This window comes from Rhincodon typus, chromosome 11 (genome assembly GCF_021869965.1).
Source record: "Rhincodon typus isolate 14 chromosome 11, sRhiTyp1.1, whole genome shotgun sequence".
Taxonomy (NCBI): domain Eukaryota; kingdom Metazoa; phylum Chordata; class Chondrichthyes; order Orectolobiformes; family Rhincodontidae; genus Rhincodon; species Rhincodon typus.
In genome coordinates, this window is record NC_063342.1 from 59,269,103 (window position 1) to 59,292,201 (window position 23,099).

The 23,099-nt window shown below is 38.2% G+C and overlaps 1 protein-coding gene across 5 annotated transcripts in view; it reads left to right on the top strand.

Moving 5' to 3' along the window:
* Positions 1 to 23,099, top strand: part of LOC109934740 (MSL complex subunit 3) — a 44,621-nt gene that overhangs the window by 15,290 nt on the left and 6,232 nt on the right. For 3 of the 5 annotated variants that reach the window (XM_048602567.1, XM_048602568.1, XM_048602570.1), the window contains 8 exons: positions 5,972 to 6,096; positions 9,798 to 9,920; positions 10,583 to 10,743; positions 11,300 to 11,455; positions 14,196 to 14,458; positions 15,728 to 15,828; positions 19,769 to 19,868; positions 22,147 to 22,231. In XM_048602567.1, the coding sequence (XP_048458524.1) occupies positions 5,972 to 6,096; positions 9,798 to 9,920; positions 10,583 to 10,743; positions 11,300 to 11,455; positions 14,196 to 14,458; positions 15,728 to 15,828; positions 19,769 to 19,868; positions 22,147 to 22,231 (1,114 nt within the window). Of the gene's footprint in view, positions 1 to 5,971; positions 6,097 to 9,797; positions 9,921 to 10,582; positions 10,744 to 11,299; positions 11,456 to 13,102; positions 13,193 to 14,195; positions 14,459 to 15,727; positions 15,829 to 15,981; positions 17,977 to 19,768; positions 19,869 to 22,146; positions 22,232 to 23,099 lie in introns of those variants that run through there. The other 2 variants (XM_048602571.1, XM_048602569.1) reach the window with 2 other exon arrangements.

Sequence of the window (23,099 nt, forward strand, 5' to 3'; positions counted from 1 at the left end):
AGGCAGCAAGTTCCATTCAGTGACTGCATAAAATAAGTTCTTTTGTTATTGCTTGTATTTCTTCCCAAAAACCTTCAATCTGTGTCCCCTGGTCCCTGTATTGCCAGCGAACTGAAACAGGTCATAGAGCTGTGCAGCATGGAAATAGAGCCTTCGGTCCAACTTGTCCATGCTAACCAGATATCCTAAATTAATCTAGTCCCATTTGTCAGCATTTGGCCCATATTCCTCTAAACCCTTCCTATTCATGTACCCATTCAGATGCCTTTTAAATGTTGCAATTGTACCAGCCTTCACCACTTTGTCTGGCAGCCCATTCCATACATGTGTGAAAATGTTGCTCCTTAGGTCCCTTTTAAATCTTATCTCTCTCACCTTAAACCTGTGTCCTCTAGGCTATTCACTATATCCATGCTCCTCACTATTTTATAAACTTCCGTATGGTCACCCCTCAGCCTGTGACCCTCCAGAGAAAATACCCCTAGCCTATTCAGCCTCTCTCCATAGCTTAAACCCTGCAACCCTGGCAACATCCTTTGTAAGTCTTTTCTGAACCCTTTCAAGTTTCACAACATCTTTCCCAAAGCCGGGAGACCAGAATTGAATGCAGTATTCCAAAAGTGGCTTGACCAGTGTCCTGCACAGCTGCAGCATGACCTCCCAACTCTTCTACTCTTTGCACTGACCAATAAAGGCAAATTTGCCAAACGTCGCCTTTTCTATCCTGTCTACCTGCACCTCCACTTTCAAGGAACTATGAACCTGCACTCCAAGGTCTCTTTGTTCAGGTTTTTGTGTACTCGATCCAAACCTCTCAAAATTTTGTATGTCTGTGAAACCTCCCCTAGTCCTGACCCTAACTTCTCAAATCTAATCCTTCGTCCCTTGTACCTGTGACAAAATATTTAGATCTGCTGGGATGACCTTGTACTTCTCGGTCTTAAATTCCATTCACACTTGCCTGCCTATTGGGGAGCCTATCTATGTCCTTGTTTGAAATCATCTTCATTAGTAGTCACACGTCTAGATTTTTCCCCATTTTTCCAAGACGTGAGTAACTTATGAAAGCAAAAGGTGCTATGGTCTTGGCACTGACCCTTGGGAAACACCCTTGTCTACCACCATCCAGATGAAAAATAACCATTTGCCCCAATTCACAGTTTTGTCTTTGTGCCAATTATTTTATCCAAACTAACTCTGTTTAGTTGCATGCACCTCAGTTTGTTTACGTACCCTTTATCTGGGACTTTATCCAAGCTTTCTTAAAATCTGTAAAGACAATATCGACAGTTTCCTTTCTGTCATCAGCCTTCACTATCAGTTGGGGCAATACACTATTGGAAGAAAGTGATTGTGCTTGAGATGATGCAGAGGAAATTCACCAGGATTATGCCTGGGCTGGAGCTGCAAAGATAAACTAGATAGGCTAAGATTATTTTTCTCGCAGCAGAAAAGGCTGTCGGGTCACCTAATTGAGGTGTGAGAAGTTATATGATGCATCGATAAGGAGAAATTTCTTTCCCTTAGTGAAGGGATCACTAACCAGGAGACACAGTTTTATGGTAAAGAGCAAGAGGTTATAGATGGGAATTGAACAGATCTTTTTCACCCAGTGAGGGTGGGTGTCTGGAACTCATTCCCTAAAAGGGTGGTGGAGTTGAGAACCTTCAAGACATTTAAGAAGTACTTGAAAAAGCAAAGTCTACAGCCCACATGATGGAAAATGGCATTAGAATACATAGATGCAGCATGACCAGCATGCATGGGATAGAGCAAAGGGCCTCTTTCCATGCAGTAAAAGCTTTGGCTTCTAAGGAGATGAGCTGATTGTGCTTAACTGGCTCAAATTTCTTCAAGTACTTATGGACTTTTTTTTCCCCTGATATTATTTGTAAAACCATAACCACCACTGATGTCAAACTGATTCGGCCTGTGGTTATTAGCAAGCTCTTTACACTTTTCTTGAATAGGGATATGACATTTGTAATTCTCCAATTCTTTGACAGCGCCCCCCACCAATCCACAGCAAAGCCAGGTAAAATTAGAAGATTATGACAAATCGTTCCACTATTTCTATGCTCGTTTCCTTTAGTAATGTGGAATGGAAGCATTCGGACCAAGCAATTTATCCAGAGTAACCTCAACCAGCCTTTCACCTCACCATGTTCATCTCATCCATCACTGTTTATCACCTCTCCTCCTGTTGATACTTTCAGATTCCTCATCCACGATATACCCGAGGACAAATGACTAGAAGTATTCTATCCTTGACCTGCCCCAGGAAGCATTCATCACCTTCCTTGCCTCTAAAATACCCACCCCGCTTCCAACTACTTGCTTTTTACTTTAACCGCCATCAGTACCTGTATTCACTGTTTTTGTCAGTGATATCTCCCTTTTCACTTCCCCTCTCAATTTATCAGCTTGAATCTTCTGATATGGAGATCAGTAAATGACTCAACTTAAGTTGCTGATGCACCTCAGAAACCTGAGGAAATCATAATGTGTGCATATGTAAGATATTACATGGCAGAGTTAAACTTCCAGTTGCTGATTTAACCTGTCCTGACTGGAGGGCGAACCCTGCTGGAATTCAGGGGGAGTGCTGCAGAGCGAGAAGTGGGCTGGGCGAGCACTGCAGGATGGGCAGGGCAAGAGTTATAAAATTGATCTTGCTTATAACATCATGAATAGGGCCCAAAATATGTGCTCGCGTGTATGCTTGATGCTGAGCTAGGACATATCAAAACTGTCCTGTGTGATAAAGGAAACCCTGATCAAAGCATCACTGGTTGTATCTCGCGAAAACTTACAAAAGGACCTACGTCCATCACTTCTGGCATTCATTGTTGCCTAGGTTACTTCAGATTACCCTGGAAGGGGAAGTTATCTCAAACTATTTTAACAACAGGTTAAGCTAGGAGTTACACTGGAAGCCAATTTACAGTCATTACCCGGGCTTGCAAAATGATGTGTTTTCACATGCGGAAGGCAACACGTTTAAATATTCTGGATAATGTTTTATGTAGACAAGGGGATTTTGTACATGTATTGCATCTTTTGCAACAAAAAAAAGGATCATGAAGACAGCCAAACTCTGCTGCATCTCACGATGTCCCTGCCTGGTCTGGGAATTAAGTTGATGTTTCACTGTTCTTGTTGCATTTCCATCCCAACCAGTCAGCACCCTATTCTCATGCTGTATAAATTGGTGTCATTTTTTTTTCAAATCTATTTCTTGCCTCCCAATTCTGATGAAAAGCTTAAACTTATATCCTTTTTCCAATGATTAAGTTCTGTACTACCAAACATTTATTTTAAGCACTACTTAATTTAATCTAGCTAATTCACTTTAAAGACTGGATAGTAGAAACTTAGGTACCTAGGACAGCATAAATACTTATCCTGTCCTGCTTAACCAAAGCTCCTGTTCCACTCATGCTGGCTCAGTAAAATGATGTTTCTCTTGTGATGTTACTCCTTTTCAACTTGTTGAGACTGAAGAAGACAAAGGAAAAGAAAAAGACCAGAGGACTTTCCCATCTTACCTTAGGAACAAATGAGTAGGCCATTCAGCCCATTTATCCTGTTCCACCATTCAGTGAGATCATGGCTGTCTGTTGCCTAACTCCATATATCTGCCTTTGGTTAATATCCCTTAATATCTTTGTTAAACAAAAAATTATCAATTTCAGATTTAAGGTTAACAGCTGATGCAGCATCCAGTGCCATTTGTGGAAGAGAGCCCTAAACCTCTACCACCCTTTGTGTACGGGAGTTCTTCCAGATATCTCTCCTGAACAGTCTGGCCCTAATTCTCAGACTATTGCCCCTAGTTATAGAATCCCTAATTAGTGGAAATAGTTTATCTTTGTCTTTTCTTGTTGATATATTCAAGACTTTGATTAGATCATCCCTTAACCTCCTAAGTTTCAGAGAAAACAGGCCTAATTTGTGTAATCTCTTCTCATAACATAACCTCTGATGTCCAGGAATCATTCTTACAAACCTACATTGTACTCCCTCCAAAGCTAGCGTATCCTTCCTCAGGTGTGGTGTCAAATCTGCTCACAGTATTCCAAGTGGCGGCTAACCAGGATTTTGTACAACTTCTGCATCATTGTACTGCGGTCCTCTAGAGATAAACACCAGCATTTTCATGAGCTTTCTTGATTTATTTTCTGCACTTGTTCATGACATTTTAAAGGTGTATGGACCCGAATCCCCAAGTTTTTTGGACATTCACTGTATTTAATTTTATATCATCTAGTAAGTTTCCCTGTTGAAAAAGGATAACCACACACTTGCTTACATTGAACTCCCATTTGTCACAGATAGACCATGTGAATGGGCAATCAATATCCGGTTGTAATTTTATGCTATCATCTACATTTCTCACCCCAAACCTGAACTGATTTCACCTGCACAATGATTTCACCTGATACAGAGTGACAGTACACGTAACCTCTTTTTTTTAATGTTAATCTGATCCAGATGAATATCCTTTCTAGCAATCCTCTGTTACAACTGCTACTGAGTCTTTGGCTTGCCACTACTGATGGAGCTGCTGGTCAATCCAGTCAACAAGCAACTTTGCTTCTGAGGGCAGTTCCTCCTCCCACTGAGTTTGCAGAGAGGGGAACGAGGTACTCTGCCTTTGTTAATGCTGCCTGCAGTGCATTACTATTGTAGGGGTGTGGATGGTAAAGAGTTCACCCAACACCAACTCACCCACCTGCTCTGTAAAATGCAGCTATAGTTATGCATTATTTACCAGGAAATGGAAAGGAAAAGACTGAAAAAAATCCAGGAACATGTGTTTGTGTTCTAAGATTTGAAAAGGCTGGAATTTTTTTTGAGTATATCTAAGGCCTTTTGCTCCAGTGCCTGGGTGTATGTTTTCTCAAATAGGTATATTGTAACAAAATATAGAAAGCATTTATCTGCAAACACTATATGATGTACCTTTGTCTTAGTAAGGTGCTTATGTTCAGAAATCCATATAGTAAAAGGATCAAAAATAAATTAATATTTTTAGTTTTGTGATCTACTGCACATGGAAGAAGAATACAACGGAATAGAGCTGTTATTACATTTGAATGTTAAAGTTTCTTATTATCTCTTACAAGTTTGCAATTTATAGTGCTCTGCATGCTGAGTTTATACTTTACTATATTCCATTCAATATATTTCACTGCCAACACTTTTTTTATTTATAGCAGCTGAAGGGAATGAAAAAGATTACCATTTAACCTTCAGTTATCACAGGGCCATTATTTCAACAGAAATGGGGAATAGCATTGTAATTAAAGGCAAATGTGTATGGCCTTTGTATTTTATGTTTGAAAAGATTAGTTTGAATTGATACTGTACCTCAGCATTCAACATTCCTCAAAGCAGATTGAATGAGGGTTTATTTTTGTTTTGATGGCATTTGTTCAGTTCCTGAACAGAGCTTTTGCTCCTGATTTAAGAATCACTTCATTCTAAGTGTTTATTCCAGACAGTTCATTTTGTGCAAATTGAATTATATAGCATCAGCACGAGCAATTGCATTACTTCTATTTGATTATTTAGTAAAGCCGTAAACTTAATGGTACAAAAGGTCTGAATGAATTACAATCATTAGCTGAAAGAGTTGTGTTTTTTTTTTCAAACAATAGGTACTCCCAAGATTGAAGTTTGATACAAAACACAGGAAAATCTCATGTCCTTGACAGAGGAAAACTAGCATATTGCTTGTGTCACTAATGAAAGGAATGTTTTCCTCAAACTACTTAGTGAGGGGAAAGCTATTAAAAACATAGTTGGAAGTTCCTAATATGTTATATAGAGTTTCCTCATTAGATTTCATAATTTTAAGTTTTGTTGGTCCACCAACCCCTGCCAATGGTTGTGTTCTCTAAAACCGTCAGTAAACTAATGACATTTTCAACAGGTATATTAAAAACATTTTCCTTCCATTTTGAAGCTTTAAGTGCTACTTCTAACGATGATGTCGATGACGACGACGATGATGACAATGATATAGATGGCACAGATGACGAATCATTAGAGTGTGAAGATGACAGTGAACCAGAAGAAATAATAGAAATGGTAAATAAAACAGAAAATGCTTTAAGGCAACAGGGTAGGGAACATGTGGAGTGAGAAGTAGAGGTAACTTTTCAGGTGTATAATTTGCCATCAAAACTGGAAGTTTACAGTTGGATAAAAAAATAGAAAAGGAATAGAAATAACACATTTCTTTTACTGAAAATAAGCATCCTTTAATGGTTTTAACATTATCCTCAAACAATATTGGTGTCAATGAAATATCCTTTGTACACATGAAATATCATCCGTGACAATCCAAAATGATAAAACATTTTGTGTAAGTTTTCTTAAGTGATGCAAATTCATTCTTTAAAATGCAGTTGTAGACTTTTTAGTGTCTTTTACTTCTATATTTGTTATCAGTATAAAAGTTAAACTTTAACTGTAACTTGTTTGTGAATTGGTTTCTCTTGACTGTCCCCGGTGAACTCTGAATCACAGAAACTGATAACCCAATGAAAATTTGTAGACTTTATTTCCTTTCAAAGATTTACAATTAGGATGCCCACATACAACCATCACTGGTTTCACTTAAATAATGAGCCACTATTACCACAACAGCAATAAATTTATCATAGTAAAATGTCCCAGGGTGCTGCAGAGGCGCATGGTAAAACAAACTATGACACCGAGCCACGACAGGAGATATTGGGCTGAATTTTTGCTCTGGTGAGCTGGAGGAATTCGACATGATGAGGTTACAGTTTTGTTATACCATGAGGCATACCAGCCTTTCAATTAAGTGCTCCTGCCCCGTAATTTTGAAAGAGGCACCGAGTCCAGTAAACTGGCCACCTGCTTGAAGGTTATTGGAAATCAGTGAAAAAAATTGAGGACACCTGATGGATCAGGATCCCTGTATCAAATTGTGGTGACCTTCTAGGAGCAATAGTAGAATCATAGATTCTCTACAGTGTGGAAACAGGCCAATCGGCCCAACAAGTCCACACCACCCCTCCAAACAACATCCCACCCAGACCCAACTCCCTACCCTTTCCCTGTAACTCTGTTTCCCATGGCTCATCCACCTAATTTACACACCCCTGGACACTACAGGCAATTTAGCGTGGCCAATCCACCTACCCTGCAAATCTTTGGACTGTAGGAGGAAACTGGAGCACCCGGTGGAAACCCACACAGACACTGAGAACGTGCAAACTCCACACAGACAGTCACCCAAGGGTGGAATCGAACCTGGGTCCCTGGTGCTGTGAGGCAGCAGTGCTAACCACTGAGCCGCCCAAGAAAACTTGTGCCTGGCTGGGCGTGAACCACCAACCTTTCTGTTAACAGTTGAATGCGCTAACCGATTGCACCACTGAGACTACTGCAAGGGTACAAGTAAACAATAAGGCCAAAGACTCCAATCCATTTGGAAGACACCGCTATGAAAAATAGCCCACCACTTTTACATTTACAGTGCTGATTACTGTTTGGGGCTTCCTGCTGACACCTGAAAGCTCAAACTCTCCTGGCTGTCTTCTGTAGCTAATTTCTGGTTGGCAACTGGGCATGAAAGAGCCGTCATGCTTCCCTTCCAGTTTCAGCAAGATCTACTTTGTTGGCAGTTGCCAATCATTTAGTGCTGAGCAGCCTCCAAATGATGCTCCACGCTTGGGAGCTTGTCTGCCACCCTTAATTAGATAGAACCCCAGAAGTGACCACTTAATTGGATACCTTCCTCCAGTTTTCCTCTGGGTCATGCCACTGGCATCTGTGGGACTCAAATTTTATCTCAAAGGTAAGTTCAGAACCTAGGGACACATCCCTAGGGAACCTAGGGATATAAAAATATTATTACAAATGTAGGAAAGACAGGGCGGGTACAAATTGTAAGGATTAGTCGTAAATCCAGATTGTCAGTGATGTACACATCTGAAGAACAAATTAAAGTAGATCAGGTTATAAAATAAATAACAAAATGTAATGGCCAAAATGATGTCATTTATAGTTGGAATATCTGATGGTAACTGCTATATTAACATTCACTGGAATGCATGTGTCATCTTGTGATATTGACTCAAATTGTTTGGAAATAGTTTGATTTTTTAATTTGTTTGTGGATATAGGTGTCATTGCCTAGGCCAGTGTTTATTGTCTATTCCCAATTGCCCTTGAGAAGGTGGTGACAAGCTACTTTCTTGAAGAGCTGCAATCCTTGGATCTTAATGTCAATGCAAAGCTGATCTGAATCGTACCAAGAATCTTGAACACCGAATGCAAAGAGAAAATATACATCAAAGCATTAAAGGCTTTATAAATGAGAAATTAGCACCTACCTACCTGCTTTTTTTTTTCTTGTTTTATAGTGTATTTCTTTCATTACCTTGTAGCTTTTCCAAGAACATCAGTTTATGTTCAGCTCTCGTTTATTTGTTTCAGCGACTGTCCTTGTTCACATGCTCCACAACTTTATTGTCACATTGGCTGGAGAAATCTTTATTCTTTTAAAGTTAGCAAGGGTTTAACTTCTGTTTCCTGCCATTTATAAATTCCCTAGGCAATCTTAAGAATTTTAATTTAGATCACCTTGATATTTATTTCCTTTTTTCTAAAGAGAATGAGATTGGTCTACTTATATATTTTTTTCCTTTCACTTTAAATTCCTGATCATCAGAATTATCTCTATTCTTATCTGTATCTGCACAAGGCTAAAAATCTACTAGCTGCATTGGGCATAGTATGGTTTCATTATCACATCTTGGGACACTATTAGTGCACCAAGTGTTGGCAGATTGTTCAAACGTGGAATATTCAGTTCAACGGTTAGAGATGATTTGTTGTGGAGGGATAATTTTGACCTTGAAAGCATCAAACCTGAGTGAAATCCTTACAAGAATGCCTTGAAGTGACCTTGAAAGAATTTGACGAACTGGATGTCCAAGACCATGAATTTAACATTTTTTAAATTACTTTTTGATTGTTGTTAAGGTATCATTGTACAATCAGTTTATTCAGTAAACCGTGCCACAATAAAGTGGGTTGTCATTTTGTTTTTTGCATTTCTGGCAACCCATACTGGCAATTCGCATTTTAAACTCATTTTGCACTAAGTGACATATGGGTCAATCCATATTTTTGGAAGCTTCTCTGGTTAAAAGAAAGACCATTTTCTGAACTATATAGTACACTAAACTGCAGAAAAGATATTGCTTATTAACTCTGCCAAAAAACCCACGTCATGGATCTTGGACCTTTGTAGGAGATTCATCTCCCTCTAAGCTGTTCCATGCTTCCTTGAATTAAAGGAGATGTATGACAGTCTTACGAAGCCCAGCGAATATACTGCCATACAAAATACTATATGTTTAGCCTCATTGCTGTGCATTTGTAATTAACTTTACATTCAGTTTTCATGCCTATAATAATTTTCAAAAATGTTAAACATGTATTATTGACGTGTGTTGAAAGATCTCAGGCCCACTATGCAACCACTTCTGTCTCGCTCTCGCGCTCTCTCTCTCTCTCTCTCTCTCGTGCACTCCTCTTTCCCAGCCCATCCCCCTCCCGAAGAAAATATGAATACACATATGTACATTCATGAACAAAAGCAACCACATAATCATTAGCCATCGTAATTAAACACTTCTTACTGGTGTAGGCATATTACCATCAGGGAGATGCAACAAAACTAATTAACAGCTGGAGTTGGTATTGTGTTTTTAACTTATCCAAGATGACCAATTTTCTTCGTAATCTAGAAGGATGATCAAGAGACTTGTTCTAAAAAGGAGATGGAAGAGAAAACCATAAACATAGAAATTCCAGACATATTGAAAAAGAAACTTGAGGATGATTGCTATTACATCAACAAAAGAAAAAAGGTATATTTCCTGTTGTACAATGTACCATTTTTAAAGTTTTTTTTTCATCTTTTGCATAGATGCTAAAAATGTTTGTCGATACTGAAAGGATATGCATTTTAAGTGTAGATCTGCCATAGGCACCTTCTCTGGTTAAGCACTGAAGTTTCGGAAGTTGAGCTGAAGTGTAGTTGCAACCATTCTTTGACGAGCATCTCTCACCAGTAAAAAGCTGCTTCTTTGTGAAGACATGATGTTACTTATTCTGTTGTACAAACTATCTTCTATTTAACCGTAGCCATTAATGCCACCATTACAAGATACTGAAATCTAATTGTTGTAAGCCACCTTTGAAAGAACAATTCCATCAATGTGACAACGTTACAGTTGTAACAATAACAACCTTAACTGTGTCATAAATGGGTTATAGTGTAATGTTGGAGATAATGGCCTTCCATTATACCTCTTAATTTTCATTTTCACTAACTTCATACTGAACTGGATCCAATATTTGGATATTTTGATTGGAATATACTATTCCTGTTTAAGTCATTACTTTGATATAATTATGACACTTTCAAGTTTTAACTCTCGAATTATCTTTAATATTCATTTTCAAATGCTTATAATTTGAAAAAACAACCTGCAGATTAGTATATAGTTGTGGATGATCTATTTTTCAGTTGGTGAAGCTTCCATGTCAGACGAACATTATTAATATTTTGGAATCCTATGTGAAACATTTTGCAATCAATGCAGCCTTTTCAGCCAATGAAAGGTGTCGTCATCATCAAAGTAATTCACAGATTCCAATGAATCCTCATTACATTCCACCTGAGAAAAAGTAAGTCTACATAATGGCTTTTGAAAATGAAAAGTTATATTGGTCAGCAACAATGAAAGACTTTAGCCATTCATTTTTACACTGAATTTCTACAGGCATTTGCACTGGAACTTGAAATAATTAGAAATCCAAAACTGCAGGGGATTGGGAATCTGTCATTTCAATAAAGTAGATTGAAGAATCATTACTGAGACACACACCATCTGAACACGTATACTTATAACAATAATAAATACAATTTGTTATTTGTAAAAATTAATTTTTAGTGCCAGTAAAGTTATTTGGTAATGATTAAGCCTTAACATGCTTTAATGGACAAGTTCTGTTTTTTTACTGACCTGTTGAGTGGTTGTCTTAACATGTAAATACCCCAACTTGGCTCTTTCCATATATTTCAATGTCATGTCTTGCTTTGAGATACCTCGGAGCAAAACTTGTGGAAGAGTTTGAAGTTGTTGTCTTTATTTACTCCTGAAAAACATTAAGAGCTGATGGCTTTGCTATTATCTTTACTGCAAGTTTCTGACCAATTAAATAAACACTTTCTATTCTGCAGTGTTGAACTTTGTAAAGAAATGGTGGATGGTTTAAGAATCACATTTGACTTTACATTACCCATGATTTTGCTGTACCAGTATGAACATGCTCAGTTCAAGAAGGTCACTTCATCTAAGTTCTTTGTTCCGATTAAGGAAACATTGTCAAATGTTAGGTAAGTTCTCTTTTGCCTGAAAATATGAGATCATCAAAGCTCATGTTATTGTGGAGATGTTCTTTTCAAGGGTGTTTTAAATAAATTACCTTGGTACCTATATCAAAGTACAGAATTTATATTTGAACTAAAGTCTGTGACTTCATAAGGAAAATTGGATTTATGCATTACAGGGAAATAAAAACAGCAAGAATTATTTCAATGTCCTAAAACACACTGAAACTCACGAATTGGAGATGCAATCACTATTGTTGATTAATGCAATAGCCAGTTTGCCAGTTTATACACAGAAAGGTCCTACAAGCAGCAAATGAGGTAAAGGACCAATTAAACTGGTACAGCGATATGGTTTGAGGAATGAATTTTTTTTTCCAGAAAATATCTTTTCTGCTGTTCAAATATTGCCATGGAATCTTTCAGTCCACTTAAATTTTTTTTAAACATTTCTTACAAAAGATAGTACTTCTGCTTTTGTATTCCTTCAGTGCTTGACGATCTTGTATTACATGTTCGAATCCAGAATCATCGGATGTGGGTGAGCCAAGGTGACCCTTGTTGCAAGTACTCTTAGCACCTCATTGACAAGCAACAAGCTGTTGGTGTTTCTGTGGTCCTATGTTTTAGAATTTCACCTACTCCTACTTCACTTCAATGTTATTGTTAAATTGGAAATGGGCATACAATGGCAAAATATATATTTGCATTTGCCCTGCTCCCTAATACATGTTCACAGATCTTTACATTCTCTTAATGAGACATTTATTTTGATCCCAGTTCCAATTCTTGGCACTCGTTGCACATTGCTGATGTTATTACTATGATATTATTTTCCAAACACCATTTATTAATTTCACCAGCAATGTACGAATGGCACAGGAAAATACAGCCCTCTGCACCCTTTGTTTTGATGTACTTGTTACTTTTTTCATGAAACGTGGTGCATATTTTGTGAGCAGAAGCTGTTTATAGTCGAGGAAGATTTATTTTAAAGCTAAGGTGTGCTCACATTGTTGTTAGTTCTCTAAACAATCTTACTGCTTTTTGGTACTTGTGTCAATCAATCTACTGAAATATGTTAGTCTGATGTATACACTACACTAGGCCATAATAGTGGCTTTGACAAAGTCATTTTTAATTCAAACGTGCAGCAGTTTATTCTTTTGTAGCAGTGTACTGTCCATTGATACTCAACATATACAGCTTTCAAATAAAGATTTAATGCTTACTTGCAAACCAGTAGTACTGTCTCATGAAACAAAATCCACTTGTTTTGCAAATTTCATGTTCATTTTCAGAGTTGGGAGTTATTTTCATTTGTATTGAAGTCCTGCCTTAAAACATCTTCTAATTGCAAACTCAAAACCTAACACTATCGATATTCTCCCGTAAGTGGATAAGGGATTACTTAATAATTTTTGACAGGAATCAGTACACTGGATAAATAGAGCTGGTGATAACTGTTCTATCTAATCAACTACCATTTTGCTAGAGTAAGTAACTTTCAAAAACAATATTTAATGTATTTTATGATCTTGACAAAACAGAGGTTTCTTTCTTCAAGTACCGAAGTAGCTGCAAAAATCATATTTGGTAAAGGTCAGTTTTACATTCTTGAATTGTTAATCTTTTCAGCATTTATTTTGTCAGGAATACTTGGAATGAAAATTTTTGCAAAATGGCAATAATGGAGGCAAGATTACAGCCTTTTCATGAGAGGTTGAGAGGAGCATGGGCTGGGTAGGTGGAAGAACAGTTAAAGGACTCTAAAGTGTGCTAAAATAAGGTGTGAGGTCAGAATCCTTATGGGCAGAATTACAAATTAGAGAAGGTTATGCATTTGTTGGCATTGCTACACTGTGGAAATTGGAAGTTAGTTGATGGGGAAATCTGAAGGCAGTATAGAAAAAAAAAAATATTAAAATCACCAAGATATCAATTTGTGTGATATGAACTATCTCAAGATTGATGCAAATTATAAGGGTCAAAATAGGAAAAGCTTTTTAGACTACATATAAGACCACCTTCCAATCAGTACATTTATGGTCCAGCAAGGAAAGAAGATAGTTCTAGAAAATGAAGTGGACTAAACAACTAACGTCAGAATAATGAAACAATTGGGTAAATAGTGACCCCAATATAATTAGGTTCCGTGTAAAATGATAAAAGGCTAATGAAGTGTTTGGGATAAAGGTGTGCTGGAGCAGACAAAAACGCAATATACAGTAAGAGTCCTGGTGAAATTAAATCACCTTGCCTACAAATTAATGGACCAAGTTAGAAAATCTTAAAATATGAAAGGGAGAGAATACAATCTACATATTCCTTTATGCCAAAAAGGGGTAGTTTCAATAAAAAGTTTCAGGAATTGAGATTAAAACTATACTGACATTTACATTATAAATGAGGGGAGAGGAAGAATGATAGATTGTGATATCATGAAGTATGGAAGGTGTGAAGAGGCTGATAGTGAAAAATAAACAAAAAGATATAAAATATGTTAAAGGAGATAACAAAGGCTTTGATAAATACAAAAAGCAAGAGTTGTTAACAGAATATAGTCCACTGTATACATTATTTTGGTTTTCCCAAGAAGGATCATTGTTCGCTTTGGCATTTTAATCATGCGCTTATGTGTGTCAGTTCTCAATATGTCTAATGGGGTGCTATTTTATCTATTGTTTTACGATTTTCTGAAAAATTGCATCTAATTGAGTGCTTATTCTGCTTATTAAACTAATAGACCTCAAAAGGAACATTCACCAAGTCCTCCTCCTCTTCTGAACCCGTCAACACCCCAATCCACAGATAGTCAGCCGTTGTCGGGAGACCCTGCAACCCCAAAACGACGAAAAATTGATCCTGAATCTGTACAGTCATTGAGGCGATCAGCACGCCATGCATCAGGGTGTGACAGGCTGTCTGAAAGCAGTGCTTCCCCTCAGTCAAAGCGCCGGTTTTATGAATCTGCCCAAATGCCCAGACTGCTTTTACACTTGGAGAAAAGTAGGTATTTAACATTTTAACTGTGAGTTTGTGATGATCTTAATTGAAAAGAAGTCCTTTTCCAGGTTGCACCTGTGAATATTCTTGCTGTGGTGATCATGGGCCACCTTTTTTATTCACGTTAATTGGTGAAGTAGCCATGGTCAGTTATGGGATATTACAATTTAAATGACTGGTTTTGAAGCGTATCATCGTGGTAAACTAACATTTTAAATTTGGCTGAGTATACGAGATTGGGCACGCTTACAAGCAGTTCCCAGTTGCAAAGAGCTTCCATCCTTGAGTCTGTTCGCAAGTCAATTTATATGCAAGTCAGAACGTGGTGCAGAACAGTATACAAAGTGGCCATTATAAGTACAGAAAATATTTGTATGTTGGACCCTTAAAATTACACCATGTATCGGACCATGTTTGGAAGTCAGATATTCGTAATCTATTTTTCCACCTCCCAGATCTGGCTTCCATTCAGTTCAGTCTGATAGGATGGATGTCTTCCTTGTCTGCCTGTATGTGATCCTATAAGTGTGAGTTGCCTGTATATTTCCGACTGGTCAAAATCCCAAAGCACTAACTTGTCAATTTCATTCAAAGATGCCTCATGTAAAGAAGAGCATGTGTAACTTTACCATGATGTCTTCAGGCTAGTAGTGGAATTAACATTTTGATTGCTTGCTTATTGCTGTTTCATTTGACCCTCAGATCCTTTCTTAGTTCCTGATTAGTTATTCCCACACCGTCAATGATATGCTCGTGAGTCCATTTCTCCAACATCGTGTAACACTTTCAACTTAACTGTATTGAATTTCACCTGCAACTTAATTGGCCAATTGCAACCTTTCTCTGACTCCTTTTGCAGGTTGCTGATTTGTTTTGTACTGTCAAACATTTTCCTCTGTGAACTTGGCCATATTGAAATGGGTTCCTGTACGTTGACCATTAGTACAGATCAGGCACAGGAGGATCTCAGCCAGGACCCTGGGAAATTTCGCTTGCAGGAAATAACCGATATCTCTCTTTTCTGGTGGTCACATATATCAAACTCTGTTTTCATTATATGTGAATATTATGATTTTCTTCAATTTCAAATTTGATTCTACCAGTTTTCCTTGTAAGAACACTAAAAATAGATCGCTCATTTAGGCTGTTTTTAAGGTGTTATTGTGCTGGAGAATTCTGCTTGGAAGTAACATCTCGTGCCCTCTCCTTTTTCACTTTTCTAACTTTATAAAATGAATGTTAATTTTTGTTTCATTCAAATTTATTTTAAAGAAACACCAGTCCACAGTGGCTCTTCCTCTCCTGTCACCCTCACACCTAGTAAAGAAGGGGTTGCAGTGTTTGACCGCAGAAGGAGTAATGAACTGAATGAGGTGAGAGTTCCTAACCTCTTTTTTTTTTTTTTTTCTTTCTTTTTTTTTTTCTCTTGGCTGTACATGTGTGTATGTTATTTAAAAAGACATTTGTTGTACTTTTTTTTTCTTTATGTTCTTATTGTGAACCATGCTTTTCTTTTACGCTTCCAGAAAAGCAATCCGTGCTTTAATAATTGCTTTGTTACAAGTCAACGCTTTTGTGCATTTATACCAGACGTTTAGCCTATGAGAAGCATTTCAGTTTTGGTGCTTTATATTCCGTCTGAACTGATTTTGGAGTGCATAACCAGTTAATAATGACAACTACTTGACATGCACACTTATCCAGAGAGGACGAAGGTTCCTCCTCTTTGGACTACAGCTCAGCCTTCAACACGATTATCCCCTCAGACTGATTTCAAAACTGCGTGACCTTAGTCTCGGCTCTGCCCTCTGCAGTTGGATCCTCAGCTTTCTGATGCACAGGCTGCAATAAGTGTGAGGATAGGTAACTGCACCTCCTTCACAATAACATTCAACACTGGTGCCCTCAGCCCCCTACTGTACTCACTACACCTACAACAGTGTTGCCAAATTCTGCCCTCTATAAGTTCGCTGACGACACCACTGTAATGAGACGGATATCTAACAACGACGAGTCAAAATAAAGAAGGGAAATCGAGGGCTTGGTGATGTCGTGCAATGAAAACAATCTGTCTCTCAACGTTGGCAAAACTAAAGAACTGATCATCGAATTCAGAAGAAAGAGAGGAGAACACACCGCCATCTACATCAACGGAACTGAGGGTGAGAGGGTGAAGAGCATCAAGTTCCGCGGAGTGATGATAACCGTCGACGTCCGTCCTGGACTTCCACGTAAATGCGATAGTCAAGAAGGTGTAACTCCTCTTCTTCCTCAGGCGGCTCAGGAAATTTGTTATGTCCATAAGGTCCCTCACCAGCTTCTACAGAAGCACCATTGAAAGCATACTGTCCGAGTGCATAACAGCCTGGTATTGCAACTGCTCTTCTCAGGACCGTAAGAAACAAAGAAGGTTATGTGCACAGCCCAGACCGTCACGGAAGCCAACCTTCCATCCGTGGACTCTATTTACATGGCTCGCTGCCACGGAAAGGCGGCCAATGTCATCAAAGGCCATCGCACCCCGATAATGACCTCCTACAACCTCTTCCATCAGGCAGAAGATACAGAAGCCTGAACACGCACAAGCAGGTTCAGGAACAGCTTCTTTCTGGCCGTTATCAGACTGTTGAATGGACTCTAGCCTCAAATAATGTAACCTGCAATGTAACCTGTATGCTTCTTAAGTCTTTTTGAACTGTACATCCTTTGCATGCTGTAATCTGCCTGTACCACTCATAAACAAAACTTTTCACTGTATTTCAGTACACGTGACAATCAATCAATCAATCTTGGAAGTGCAACTGATAGTGCAGCCTACTGATACAAATTGCAATCACTTCCTGAGAGGGTAGGGTGTTTGGAAAAGTGAAGGGGTTCAGCCAGAACATTCCAGAGTATGGGCTGAAATGATCTGTAGTTTTGCAGATAATAATGATACTAATGTGGCATCTGAAAGAGGGCAGAATCAAAGGATGCATTGAGGAATAAAGAGCTGAATGAGATTGTGGAGACAAGGATGGGGCAAGGACATACTGATTTATATACGGACAAAAGATTTGTAAAATTAGTTCTTAGATACTTCACCTCTGAGATTGGCAGGCATTGCAGTAAATAATGAAATGGGACTAAGTATGCAATAATGTGTGTTTCTGTAGATAGATGCGATAAGTATGACAGCTGGTACGACTGTAATTGTATTGCAACAAATTGCTGTTATGTTTTTAACTATTTCCGTGCAGTTTTAGGATGAGATTATTTGATGGATCATTGGCATAATTTTTAGGATGACAGTTTTGATTTACATTTTGTATTGGAGTTGTTACGTTAACTTTGAGTCAAATTACCGTTTCCAGATTTGACTTTATCAAAATTCTATAGAATAAATATCATGTAACAAAATGAATGGTAGTTTGAAAAACTGCAGTCATGGTTCACTTGTTTAATCAAGGAGACAAAACTTGGACAAAAGTGGTCATTTTCCGGAAATAGTCAATATCAGGGGCGGCACAGTGGCTCAGTAGTTAGCATGGCTGCGTCACAGCACCAGGGACCCGAGTTCGATTCCATCCTTTGGTGACTGTCTGTGTGGAGTTTGGACATTCTCCTTGTGTCTGCATAGGTTTCCTCTGGGTGCTCCAGTTTCCTCCCACAGTCCAAAGATGTACAGGTTAGGTGGATTGCCGTGTTAAATTGCCCATAGTGTCCAGGGATGTGTAGGCTAGGTGGATTAGCCATGGGAAATGCAAGGTTACAGGGATAGGGTAATGGGGTTGTATGGTCTGGTTGAGATGCACTTCAAAGGGACAGTGTGGACTTAGTAGGCGAATGGCCTGATTCCACACTGTGGAGATTGTATGATTCTAAGAAACTCAAGGAATTTTATTGCCAAGCTCTGTTCAAAGTGGACAGGAGATTGATGTAGAGCCATAGAAGGAATAGGCCACAAGGCCCTTTGAGCCTAATAGTCCACCATTCAATAGGATTGTGGCTGACCCTCTGTCGCAAAGCCGTAAGCAGAATCAGAGAATGCGTTGAGGAACAGAGAACTGCTTTCTCCACAATGTAATCATCATACTCAAAAAGAAACAAAGTAAACCTAAGTATTCATATTATGTTATTTTTAATAAATTTTAAGAGGAAAATATTGACATGTTTGGTTAGAAGTTGGTTGAAAGCCAATTTGTCCATTTGAAGTCCTTCCACAATCCTGGCACTGTTTGGCTAAATTATATAAATGCAAGACTTCCATCCCTTAGGAAGAAGTCCTATCCTGAGAAGCTGGGGCAAATCTGATTGACTGGCAGCGTCTTCACTCATGGTAGCTGCAGAGCTCAATAATGGGTGCTACCAGGATTGGAGTAGTAAGTACAAAGAATATCCTAGCTGCCACAGAAAGGCAAATCTGAGGCATTTTTACAGTGAAGATGAATCCTAGAGCCTGGGTGGATGGGGCAATTTTGTTGGAAAGAAATTTGGTGGAGGCATGTAATATTCAATGCTAATATTCAGCAGCGATATCTTTTAATTAAAGTGAGGGAAAATTATGAACAATACTCAACTGGATCACATGTGACATAACTGGAGAAGTAGCCAGTATAGTGGTAGGGTAGTGGTAGAAATGTAGTGTACTGGTAGGTTGGAGAAAGCATTCCATAATGTACTGCACAGCAGACTACTGGAGAGTGTACTATATAGCATTAAGAGTAAATTAGCAAATTAAATTAAGTACTGATAAGAAGGGAGGAAACCAAGTTGGAAAGACAATTCCACAATGCATATCAATGATTTAGAAAAAGTGGTTAATAGTGTCTTAATTTGAAGATTATACTTGAATTGGAAGCTCAGTAAATAATTCAGAGGGCTGAAGAAAGCTGCCAGGTATCCTTTTACCATTTAGAATTACATAGAAATTACAATGTAATTGTCTCCTTTTGTTTTGAACTTGAGAAATGTAGAGAATAGAGAATATTTCTTAGTAGTATTAGCCTAAGCTGTTTGTACTTGTCAAGGAAAGTAAATGTAAACCTTGCTATTTTAAACATAATATATTTCACTTCATTGCATTTGCAAAATGAAATTGGAAATGTAAAGTTGGCTAACAGGTTGAGTCTTGATGTTTAAGATTTAGCAAAATAAGTCTTGAACATGATGAAGTAGACAGGTATGAAGTCTACCAATATATGCTTCTCAAATGTTATTATGTTTAGGAATCGTGGAGTAGATTGGAACTGACTTTAATCTGTTGAAATGTTATTACCTTAGCTTTTAGTCACTGTATGTGACTGAAAACTGAGTTTTGTGTTGGTCTAACAGGTTTTATCTTGGAAAATGATGCCAGATAATTATCCACTGATTGAACAGCCTCCTGCACCTTCATATATCTATGGAGCTCACCACCTTTTGCGACTGTTTGGTAAGTCATCATGCATTCTTTTCAGTGGAAGAAACTGAAAAGGTAGAATTTTCGTAAGAGTAGGTGTCAATGTGGGCATAAAAGTGGGAGGGATTTCCACACGGGGACAATGTAAGTTTTCCGGCACGATTACATTGTTCTTGGCTTATTATATATTCATACATGGGTAACATACCAAAATTCATGGGCATTGAGGTCTGCCCCTGTTGTGATCTTCCTGGCTCTGAATCTGGATGCCATGTTAAAAGGCACCAAGACAGCACTTCACTTTCTGTAATCCAGGAGCATCACCTGAACCTCTGCTCATCACCCCCACCAACTTTTGGAAATGTCAAAGACTGGGCAAAAAGTAGGCACTATACTTTTGCGATGCCACCCTAGAAGTTCTGCTGAAGGTTGACGTAGGGGAAGGAAAGCTCTTTTCCCTTTGGATTTTATCAAGACACCATCCTGATTAAAAAACAGTCCTGACAGAGGTAACTGCAGAAGTCAATTGCTTTGGTCAGCTCAAAAGATCTTGACTTTGGTGCTGTTGGAGGTTGAATGATCTGAGTTTGAGTTGGCATTGCAATCCCATTGCAGAGGACTGTCTTACATGAGGTTAGGTGCCAGGCATCTCCCTGCCTCATGCAATCAATGTCTGTAACTTTATTGCAGCTAATGGTATAGTGCCTATGGCGTTGCATCTCTCATATCTGCCAAGGTACACACTTAAAAGCACAAAAGAAGATACAACACCCAGCAGTTTATGTACCATCATCTCACTGACCTTACAAATTTGATTCGGAGATAGTGGAAACTGCTGATGATGGAGAATCTGAGCCAACAAGGTGTAGAGCTGGATGAGCACAGCAGGTCAAGCAGCATCAGAGGAGCAGGAAAGCTGATGTTTCCGGTATGGACCCTTCTTCAGAAAATTATTCAGAAAATTTTTCTGAAGAAGGGTCCAGACCCGAAATGTCAGCTTTCCTGCTCCTCTGATGCTGCTTGGCCTGCTGTGTTCATCCAGCTCTACACCTTGTTATCTCTTATTACAAATTTGATAGTTTTTCAGGGGAAAGGACACAACCACAAAAATGAGCTTTTGAATGAAGCTCTTTTGAGTTCAGCCATGCTTGCCTGTTTTGGTCAGGTTTGCTGTTATCAGCTAATGTGGCTGCCTCAAGTGGGTAAGCTAGTTGACCTGATCAGTCTTTATTCCTAACATTGTAAGCATTTAACAGCAAAAAGCCAGGCCCCAAGTGACTCCTGGAGAGACTTCACCTGTAACACTCGGCATTGTGAATAGAAATGTTTTGAAGGACCAACTAACTGAAGAAGTTTGTATCCACTGGAGCTTGGAGAAAGAATTCTACCCTGTCAAGTAGATGCCTCATTCAGTTACGGCGGGTTTGTAAACAAGTATATTTTGCTTTTGGTAAATGAGATTGTGCCATGAACATATTTCCAGCAGACTGGGGTGTTGGTACATCTCATGACTTGCAATTGAATGCAACAACAGGGTAAGGCAACTCACATGAAAGATTCTGAGAACTTAATTGTAAAATTTTAATCTAAAATCAGGAAACTGAATTTTTACTTGCTGCCCAATTAAATTTCTCCTGACTGCCCTTCTAAAAACTTTATAACAGGCATGGAAAATTCCACCCAAGTGTGCAGTGAAAATGATCAAAATGAAATAGAAACCAGATTATTTTTGATATATGAAAAACTGTTCAAAATCTGAATATCGGATAGTATTTCAATCTTAATGTAAGAAATTTCCAAAAATGGCTGCTAAACCTCCCTGGTAAAATTTAGTTCTGCCATATTTTGCATTTTGACAGGAAGACAGCAAGGGTGTAGAATTAATTTAGCTCTTTCAAAGAGCTGGCACAGGCACAATGAGTCAGAAGCAGTTGCCTTTGCAATTTGAGTCTGTGATTTAACTGGGAAATATTTGAATTAATCTAACTGGTATTGAATTATAAGCTAGAACGTTTCTTTGGGAGTTTACCATCATTTGCTGTATCTGTCCTTAACAGAAATATGGCATGAAACTGACTGCTTTCTCGTTAGACAGAAATCCCTAAAATGTTGCAATGAGTGTACAGTTTTGAATTTGTGACAATAGATATTTCTCTGCAAGTATGTATGACCAATGTTGACAGTTCACGTATTTAATTGATAGGAAAAATAACGGATATTGAATATTTCTCCACTTTTTAGTACAGACGTTATGACTTACATTTTAAAAAAAACCTGACTTCACCTGCTATTTCTTTTATTTTTGTTGCAGTGAAGCTACCAGAGTTATTGGGAAAAATGCAAATTACTGACAGGAATTTGAAGGTCTTGGTAAAGCACCTAGAGCTATTCCTTAGGTAAGGAATTAAAATATATTAATGAAAGTTTGCATGATTAATGGTAATGATCTGCAGTAGGTTAAGAATAAGCTAAAGTTATACCTGAAGCAGAGTTCTGGATTTCATTTACAGGGCTAACAATTAAAATAAACCATACCATCTTGTCGTTATGCAAAATTTTTGTTCTGCTTCATTGAAAATGTTGTGTCTAGTTTTGGGTTTCCTCAAATGCAAATGTTAAATCCACATTTATATATCCACATACAACTCAATTAGTCAGGTAGGCTCAAGGAACTGGATTTACATGCTTTAGTAAAGCATTGATTTGAACAGTTCATTCAGTGTTTCTAAAATAATGAAGAATTTTGATTGTATTTGTGTGGAATTGTTATTTCAACAGGATAGGGTTATGTTTGTAAATGATGTTAGTGTTTGAAAGTGATGTTAGGAACCTAACATCAATTCTTCCTTTCCTTCGAAAATGTGGAACCTGTCAAACAGGTTGCAGGCTTGTGCTCTGAAGGTTGATCCCTTTCAACACAGTTGCACTTGTTGCCATTTTAGGTGGAGGTCAACTAATCCAAAAACAATTTCAAACACCTAAAGGGGCCAAAGAGTAATTTTTCCACTCAAAGCCCTGTGCTTTTCCAGTTTTTTTTTTCCCACGGACATTAGATAGCAAATGAAGAGACTCCTCATTCTAATGCATTCTGGATTACAATTAAAGGAGACAGGTTAGATGAACCATGAGTCTTTTCCTATCCGTCACTTTCATATTTATTAGCTTATTCATAGGTGTTAGTTATCATATTTCTCTCATTGTTATATATGATGCATTTAATAACCATCAAATGTCAGGTGTCATATTTAAAACTATAGTAAGGAA